This window comes from Anarrhichthys ocellatus, unplaced genomic scaffold, assembly GCF_004355925.1.
Source record: "Anarrhichthys ocellatus isolate YVR2014 unplaced genomic scaffold, GSC_Weel_1.0 scaffold1029, whole genome shotgun sequence".
Taxonomy (NCBI): domain Eukaryota; kingdom Metazoa; phylum Chordata; class Actinopteri; order Perciformes; family Anarhichadidae; genus Anarrhichthys; species Anarrhichthys ocellatus.
The window spans coordinates 1,617-10,700 of NW_022281003.1; the positions used below are offsets into that span (position 1 = coordinate 1,617).

General features: G+C 45.8%; 1 protein-coding gene across 1 annotated transcript in view; it reads left to right on the plus strand.

Moving 5' to 3' along the window:
* The window catches only part of dcst1 (DC-STAMP domain containing 1), a 9,068-nt gene extending 1,328 nt beyond the window's left edge, over positions 1-7,740 (plus strand). Inside the window, exons 5-16 of the mRNA XM_031838804.1 lie at positions 44-183; positions 691-862; positions 942-1,085; positions 3,547-3,668; positions 3,752-3,903; positions 3,985-4,084; positions 4,161-4,256; positions 4,495-4,621; positions 4,836-4,952; positions 5,752-5,894; positions 7,331-7,432; positions 7,507-7,740. Of these exons, the coding sequence (XP_031694664.1) occupies positions 44-183; positions 691-862; positions 942-1,085; positions 3,547-3,668; positions 3,752-3,903; positions 3,985-4,084; positions 4,161-4,256; positions 4,495-4,621; positions 4,836-4,952; positions 5,752-5,894; positions 7,331-7,432; positions 7,507-7,572 (1,481 nt within the window). The 3' untranslated portion in view covers positions 7,573-7,740. The remainder of the gene's footprint in view (positions 1-43; positions 184-690; positions 863-941; positions 1,086-3,546; positions 3,669-3,751; positions 3,904-3,984; positions 4,085-4,160; positions 4,257-4,494; positions 4,622-4,835; positions 4,953-5,751; positions 5,895-7,330; positions 7,433-7,506) is intronic.
* Positions 7,741-9,084: the final 1,344 nt, after the last annotated feature.

The following is a 9,084-nucleotide window of genomic DNA, read 5'->3' on the forward strand; positions in this document are numbered from 1 at the left end:
CCTAGGTCCTAACGAGCCCGTCTGTCTCTCCGTGGTGTCTCAGGTCCCGTCTCTAACGTCCAGCGTAATGTGGAGAAAGCCGCTCTGACTCTGAGCTGTAATCTGGATCTGCAGGTTCATCACAGCAAGTTGTTGTGGAGAGACGCCATCAAGCCGTTCATCCTCATCACACAGGAGCTGATGGTGAGCGCTAACCGCTACGCTAACCGCCACGCTAAGCTAGCTGCTCCACGAGCCTGGACTCATTAGAGCTTAGCTGCTCCTTCAGCTAAACGCTAACGTGCTGATGTTCAGCAGGTGTAATGTTTGCCGTCTTAGCTCAGCGTGTCAGTATGCTAACAGTGCTAATTATCGGAAGACAATTATTTCAGCAGGTGTTTGGTCACAATGTGTTGAACAATGTTTCACTTTTTACTGATTGTTTTAGTATCTGTTTATGTCTGTATACACATGTTTATATGTATTTTCATTACTTATATACTTTTACCACTTCCTGTTTTGCAGTTTATTCACTTTGCCACAGAGAGCTGAACGGATGACTTATTATGTTTTACTCTGCACATGATCCATTCATATGAAGAAGTCATTCACAATATGTGTTTACATGAAAACATCACATTCTGGATATTACAGGAATATTAATGTTCACGTAAACGTAGTCACAGATCCGTCTCCTCGTTCCTTCTTCAGGACGATGAAGCAGAGTTTCAGTCGGAGGCTCAGAGCGTCGGCAGCAACTTCCAGAATATCAGAGATGAAGTCGTTCTTCAGTACGGATACGACCGCTTCAACGCAAAACACAACGCCGCCGGCAACAGCACGCAGGACCAGTTCAACTACAAGACCATGATGCAGTGCGACAGTGAGTTAAGATTAGAGGTTGTTAGACACGGGGACACATTTCATGAGGACTTTACATGCAGTGTGTGTGTGTTATCCAGGTTTGGTGGATGAGGGCGTGCAGCGATGTGCCGATTGGTTCGGCCGCAAGTGGGCGGAGTGTATGGAGGCGATCTCCGTCCCAGTCATCAACCACATCCTCTGCGTCTCCATGAAGTTCCACTTCCTGTGTGACATCATGAGAGGTGAAGTCCTAGGTGGTCTCCGTTAAACCATCCGTCCCGGGTCGCGGTGGTCGAAAGTATAGTCCGTCTCCACCAATCAGCGTCCTGCGAGGACCTACGGCTAGTTAGGGGCGGGGCTTAGGTGTGTGTGACTCAACGACGAGTGGTGACTGTTTGTGCAAAACAACAATGGCGGCTCCTTAAAAGGTTAGCGTAAATGCGGCGATAGCGTCCGTTATATCAGGGATCGCTCGGTAGCTCACATTACATTTTGATACATTTTTTGTCTTCATTTTTAGTTTTTTCGTTTTTATTTCTGGAGCACTTGTGAAGTTTGACAGAATACTTTTAATAACATTGAAAAAAAGGGAAGCGTGAGGGATCAAGTACAGCGGACCTTCAGACAACCAACGCCCACAGAACAGTGAGGCAAGATGGAAGCTAAGCTAACCCAGCTAGAACCCGAGGCTACTACACTACCCAGCATGCTCCTGGCTGTCTGAGGTCTTGTTTTAAATACGATGGCTGCAATAAGACAGGCGGATCGGTGCGGCTGCAGCAGTAAAGCAGGCGCTGCACCGGACCGTCTTGGTGAAGAGGGAGCTGAGCCGGAAGGCAAAGCTCTCAATTTACCACTCGGTCTACGTTCCTACCCTCACCTATGGTCACGAACTCTGGGTCGTGACCGAAAGGACAAGGTCGCGGCTACAAGCGGCCGAAATGAGCTTCCTCCGTAGGGTGGCCGGGCTCAGCCTTAGAGATAGGGTAAGGAGCTCGGTCATCAGGAGGGAGCTTGGAGTTACATCTCCCAGCTGGCCTGGGAACGCCTCGGGATCCCCCAGAATGAGCTGGAACATGTTGCCGGTGAGAGGGAGGTCTGGGTCAGCCTGCTTGGCTTGCTGCCACCGCGACCCGACCCCGGATAAGCGGAGGAAAATGGATGGATGGCTGCAATAATACTTCAGGAGAACCCAGCATCCGGAGGTCGGTGACTGTGAGACCACATATTTACAGAGACCTGGATCCATCGTGGCGACCAGATCAAAGCTGGACTTGAGGGACCACAGGACAGCGATCAGGACTCCAGAGGAGGAGGACTCTGTGTTTACGTCAATGATGCTTGGTGCTCAAACATCAGTCAGAGTTGATGGACAATGTTGCAAATGATGCAAAAGATTTTGACTCTGGGGACAGAAACCAGTCCTGAACCAGTCCTGATCCAGACCACCTGAGAGGTGCGGAGGGTTCGTGATCAGCCAATAAGCAGACGATGCCATGCTGTACATCTGTATATGAACTCTCGCTCAGTGATGTAGTTATTGGAGTCATCAGGGAAACATTAATCTCTCGCTCTGACACTGAAAAGTTAAAACATCGTTTATCTCTAATGCTGCGTTCACACCAAACACGTCGCGAATTATTCGCGCGAGTAGATTACATACAAAGTCTATGCACAGACGCGATGAGACTGGCGCGGCGCGAATTTGTGATGGCGCGGCGCGATGGATGCGAATTTGGGGCGCGATTGACGCGAATCCGCGTCAATCGCCAAATCGCCCCAAACGCGCGAGTTGAAATTTTTCAACTTCTGCGAAATATTCGCGTGACGCTGTGGAGCGATAGCCTATCAGCGTTGAGTTGCTCCCCCTGTCATCACTGACTTCCTGCCGTTGTTGAATCAGGAAATAAATCCTGTAGCCGTCTGTGTTCACCCAGAGCTCTACGATCAAATCGGCATCATTACGTAGTTATTCCGGAGTCCCTTTTTGTCGGTTTATTGCCGTTAAATCACAGCAATCAGTTTATTTAGTGTTCATACAGCTGTAGTAAACAGCGACGTGTGGCTCACTAGACACAGTGAACACAGCTCGATAACATCCACGGAGCTCCTCTGGACAATGTTATGAACCAGACATGACGCGTTTAGTTTCCCGGGATATCTGTGACTTCCACAACACGTACTAAGCAGAAATAGAGGTTATTTTTTTCATGGTTAATGGCGGACAGTTGAACGGCTTTCAGGGCGATTAGCCCCGCCCCCTCTCCGGCGCGTCCAGCGTGATTCGCACATGAACACAAATCGTCCCTGGCGTTTTGACCGGCGGCGCGAATGACGCGAATACGTGAATTTGGTGTGAACGCAGCATAACAACTTTGATTTTGATGAGTCAGCATCTGTTGGTGCTTGTTGTTTGATGTTGTGTCACGGCCTTGATACTGAAGATAAAGTGTGTTCTTCTTCTTCTTCTTCTTCTTCTTCTTCTTCTTCTTCTTCTAATCCACACAAACTTTATTTTATTATTACTTTAGTGACGTTTTTGTTACTTTTGTGTATTTTCATCTTGTATATTGTTTGTTATCGTCGTTGTTGTTCGTGCTGCTGCTGGCTGAAGGCTACCAAACGGTATTTCGTTATATCACTACAATGACAATAAAAACCTCTTTATCTTTATCTTATCTTGATCTCCTTCTCCTCCTTCAGTGATGACTCCGTGGTGCAGAGAGCAGATCCCTGTGGAGGGGAACTTCGGCCAGCTGTTTGACCGTGTCAATGATTCAGTGGATCTTCTGTCCAGAGAGTTCAGCACCAGGCTGGTCCTGCAGGTCTCCATCTTCTCCTCTAACACTGAACTAACTCCACCAGGTGAGTGAGCCCTGTAACCTCTGAGACCTCTCACCTCCTGCAGGAGCATCAGCAGCAGGAGGTGCTGGACGGAGCTCCGCTGGACTTCACTGAGGCCGTCAGAGGATCCTTCATGAGGCTGAAGACCACCATGGAGGAGGTGATGAAGGTTTTGCAGCTGCTGCTCTCCTTCACCTTCATCACCATCTTCACCCAGTAAGACCTGTGACCTCCTATTCCTCTTTTTATACTGGGGAGTCACAGACAACATGACCTCCTCCTGTTCTTCCTCCTCAGGGGGTTCGGTTACCTCCTTCAGTACAAGAGAGATGTTCGATTCGACAACGTCTACATCTCCACCTACTTCAGGCAGATTGATGCCCGCAGGAGGAGAGCGGTAACATCTTCATCATCTTCATCATCTTCTTCATCTTCTTCATATTTCTGTTAGACTTATCTTGTGGTGTGTTCAGGGTCGGCGCTGCCTGCTGCCTCTGAAACAGTCAGAGAAGAAGAAGTTCATGGACCCCTGGAGTCTGAGGATCCACCATGAAGAGCTCAACCAAGTGGTGGGTCCATCGCTGACGTTCATCACATTCATATTAATAATGTTAATATGAAGATGAATATCATTAACTTTATTATTAATGATATTATAATAGGACATTTAATCAATAATAATGAACTTTATTTATAATGTTTTTCCTAACAAAGGTTACAAAGTGATATAAAGATATAAAAACAGACATGTGCGTGTGTGTGTGTGCGCGTGTGTGTGTGTGCGCGTGTGTGCGTGTGTGACCACAGACCCCAGGTGTGTTCCAGGTGCTGTCTGTCTCTCTGCTGTCTGTCCTCCTGCTGACTGTGGACTTCTCTCTGTTCCACGTTCTGGACATCGTCAGCAGACACACCTTCACCCAGTTCAACCTGACCAGTAAACACACACACACACACACACACACACACACCTTCACCCAGTTCAACCTGACCAGTAAACACACACACACACACACACACACACACACACCGTCACCCAGTTCAACCTGACCAGTAAACACACACACACACACACACACGTAGTCTCCACGTTCTAGGTCAGTGTGAATGTAAAGTCAGAGGGCTTCTGGGTAATGGTGTCCTCTCCACAGGCAGTCACCAGGTGGACATCAGAGTGGGCGGGGCCTCCATGATGGCCCGCCTCCTGAGGAAGACGGTGTCGGCCTTCAACAGCTCGTCCAGCTTCAGCATCCAGACGGACAACCGGGGTAACTCTGAGGCCACGCAGCGAACGTCACAGTAGTCTGATGTCATGATGTCATACGTTGATGTAATAAGTTAAATTTAGACGTCAGTGATTGGATTACAGATTTAGAGCCTCAGAGACTCTGATTGGTCGAGAGTTCACTGGAGGGGAAATGCTGTCTTTTTGTTTTTATCTTTATCTTTATTTATTTTAATTTTTTTAAAGATTATTCTTGTTATTTTCTTATTGTAATTATAATTATTTTTATTGTATGTATTATTATTATTACAATAATAATGATTATAATGATTATAATGATTAGAACAGAAACCTTCAGGATCAGATTCATATTTAATGTTCATGTTGATATCAGACTGAACCAGCAGAGGGCGACACACATATACACACAACTGCATCACAATAACCACTGGACCAAAGTACATTTACTCAACTACTGTACTTAAGTACAATTACAAGGTACTTGTACTTTACTGGAGTATTTATATGTTAGCTACTTTTACTCTACATTTATCTGACAGCTTCAGTGACTTCAGATTACTAATCATCTAATAAATGATGATGTAATATTATATATTTTATAAAGTTATTGAAATGAGCGCCACCTTTAAAGTGATGAACACATTAATGCTTCAATAATTATAAAACTATAATATAATTATTATTTTGCAACGTGAATATTTTTACTTTTTGAATGCAGCTCTTTTACTTGTAACAAAGTATTTTACTCTGTGGTGTTAGTACTTTTACTGCAGTGAAGTATCTGAGTACTTCCTCCTCTGTAACCCCCCTCCCCCCTCCAGTGTGTGTGTCCCCCCCCTCCCCCCTCCCCTCAGGTGTGTACATCAGCTGTGTGTGTTGTGTCCTGTTGGTGGCGCTGCTCACCTGCTGTCAGGTTTACACCAACAGACTACGCAGAGTGATCGCTGCCTTCTACCACCCACAGGTACACACACGCACACGCACACACACACACACACACGCACAGGTACACACACAGGTACACACACGCACACACTCTCTCTCTCTCTGTGTTTAAACCTTGTGAGCTGCAGTAAATCTGATCTGAGAGCAGATTAACGTAAGAGAATTATAGCAGCTGAATGTGGCCGAGAGACATTGAGAGAGAGAGAGAGAGAGAGAGAGAGATTAATAACCACACATTAACAGCTATTAGCAATAATAATAATAATTATTATGTTGGGATCTATCAGGAGCGTGTTTGAGTTATCAGCAAATATAAAAACAGGAACTGTTTCTCTGTCACAGAAACCCGACTGGTGAACTCGGTTCTGATCTTTGAAATGATAAAATCACGGTGGTGATCTCACACCATTGCAGCAGTATGAAACACAACAGTAGTTGTGTTTAGCACTAAGTCGGCGGTCCGTGAGCAAACACAACACCACGTTAACAACACCAACAAGGTCATAAACACACTATGACCTGACTGCCCAGACACTAAGAGAAGCCTCTTACTGTGAGAGGACTTCTCAGGTCGATGTGGTTCTTCAGAGGTTCTCGGTTAAACTCGGTGCGGAGCTTCAAGCTTCACGGTGATAAACTGTCTGAGAGAGTTTTCTCCTCAGACATTACGGGAAATGTTCTTCCTTATGAGCGGCAGAATGTCGACGTGAACGGGGAGAGAACGGGGCGCAGAAGTTCTCCGTTCTCTTCTCCAGGATCCAAAAACAGAGAAGTTAAGACCATGACCTCAGGTTCCTTCAAGAGAAAAGTCTTTGTTGTGCCTCCTTGCATGCAAATCGAATGGCGTGGAACGACAGAGAGCTGGAGGTGACGCAGAGTCTCACAGTTCTTGGGGAGAGCAGCGCTGCAGCACAGGAAGTCCAGGGGTGTCTGTGTCTCTCGTCCAATGAGATCTCAGTGTTGAGTTTGGATGAAACGTCCCACTGAGGGTCGACTCGGCGTCTCCTGGAGCTTTGTGTGATCTTACACTCAATCAGGCTTTAGACTGCTCTGCAGAACCAACAGGCCCAAGTCTTAGTTCAGAGCAGACGGTGAGGCCCCGACACTTAGTTCAGTTTATTTACAGCACTTTTAAAGCTGAAGCACTAAATACTTTACGTTAAAAGATTGAATCATTAGCTCAGATTGAACAGGTGAAGTTTAACAATTAATAACCACAAAAAACAAACAAGATGAAATATAACAGAAAGAACGACAATAAAAGAACAAAATTAAAAACAATTAAACCATTTAAAGTTACTATGAGGAATTTGATTTAGTGTTAATTTCTCTCTCTCTCTGTCTCTCTCCCTCTGTCTCTCTCCCTCTGTCTGTCTCTCTCTCTGTCTGTCTCTCTCCCTCTGTCTCTCTCTCTCTCTCTCTCTCTCTCTCTCTGTCTGTCTCTCTCTCTGTCAGAGGGAGAAGAGGCGTGTCTTGTTTCTCTACAACCTGCAGATCCAGAGACGTGTTTCCTCCTCAGACAGGAAACGCATCATCAGCAGCCGGAAGAGCAGAGCGGTGAGTGAAGAAGAACAGATCCTGGACCAGGTCCGTGTTCTGTTCTTCTAACTGTGTTGAATCTTCTCCTGCAGGTGTCTCGGTGTCTTCACCGCCAACAGGAAGTGTCCGACTCAGAGACATACTACGACCCTGCTTAGACCGGGACAGGAAGTTCCTTCTGCAGCCGGCACACTTTAAAGAAGGAGAAGAAGAAGAAGGCATTCAAATAAACCTTTAAAGTTACTTTACCTGTAAAGGAACTTTCATGTAGTGTTGATTCTGTCGCCCCCTGTGGACTAAAGTGGTACTGTCTCTGAGCACCAAACTCTTTAGAAAACCTCTCATTCTACTGCAGCAGGGTCTGACAGTCTGCCCTCTCAGTCCTGGTTCTGGTTCTCCCGTGCCTCCCTTCCCTCCAGCGGGTCCAGCAATACGTCACACAAACACAGGACTTTCACCAGCAGACGGCTGTTCCTGTCCGGGTTCAATCTACGACTTCAGTTACGTAACAAAGGTCACACAATGAAGCTTCACTGGAGATTACCTTTTAGTTCAGTGTGCTTTGTAGCACAAAGGCAGTAACTGCCTTTGTGCTACAAAGCACACTGAATATAATCCATCGGGCTTAATCATACTAATGATTATTATCCAAAAAGTTTGGGGCGCTTCTCCTCACACAGCGTTGCCAACAGCGGCGTGAAAAATACATCAAAATGTGTGGCCTGATCGGGAATAGTGTGCTATCTATTTTTCGGAGAGATTCGCCCAGCGGTTTTCCCGAAAATCCCCAAAAACGGTGCAAAATTTCTCCATTCACTTGAATGGGGTTTCGGCGTGAAGAGAGCTAAAAAAACACTTAACTTTGGGCCCATATTGACGAGCCGTACTTTAACGTAGAAACGTGATTCAAAGTTTAAAACGTAGACAAAACGCTGCACTTTATTGAGCCAAAGGGACATTTTGATAGCTAGCACAGTTTTCATGAAGTCACAGATTAAGTTTCAGGAACATTTTGGGTCTGTTTCAGATTTTATAATGGGTGTGTATTGCACGGCTCGTTAAGAGCTAGAGTGAGAGCATAACTGTCAGAGTGGAGCGGAGCAGGAAAATATTCTGTGATTTGCTCAAATTGCAAAATTGCTCCAGCTCCCACATTGTTTACTCTTTATACACCATTTTGGCCAAAAAGCTTGGAAATGTTGTGCTGGTCGCAGTAAAGTGTCTGTGGAATCCAACGGACTTACACATTTGGCTCAAAGAGCCACAGAGCGACATGAACTCCAACCAACTGCTCCATTAGACTCCATGTTAAATCTCACCACTCATTTCTCAAAGAAAGCAGATGGTACCAGTTTTGTCTATTGCTCTGGAGCTCACATTATTAACACCACAAACATAAAAAACACATCAGCGCGTTTGCCAGAGTCTTATCTTTCTCACGGTATCCATATTTTGGCACTCAGACTCCTGCTAATTTGTTAAAAAGAGGCACGGGTTTTGTTCAAAATCACTGTTTACTGTAAAGTTTCTTAATCAGTCTGCCTCTAACACCAGGTGCGTCCTCACCATGGCAACACGCAGGCTCTCTCTTTCTCTCTCTCTCTCTCTCTCTCTCTCTTTCTTTCTCTCTCTCTCTCTCTCTCTCTCTCTCTCTCTCTCTCTCTCTCTCT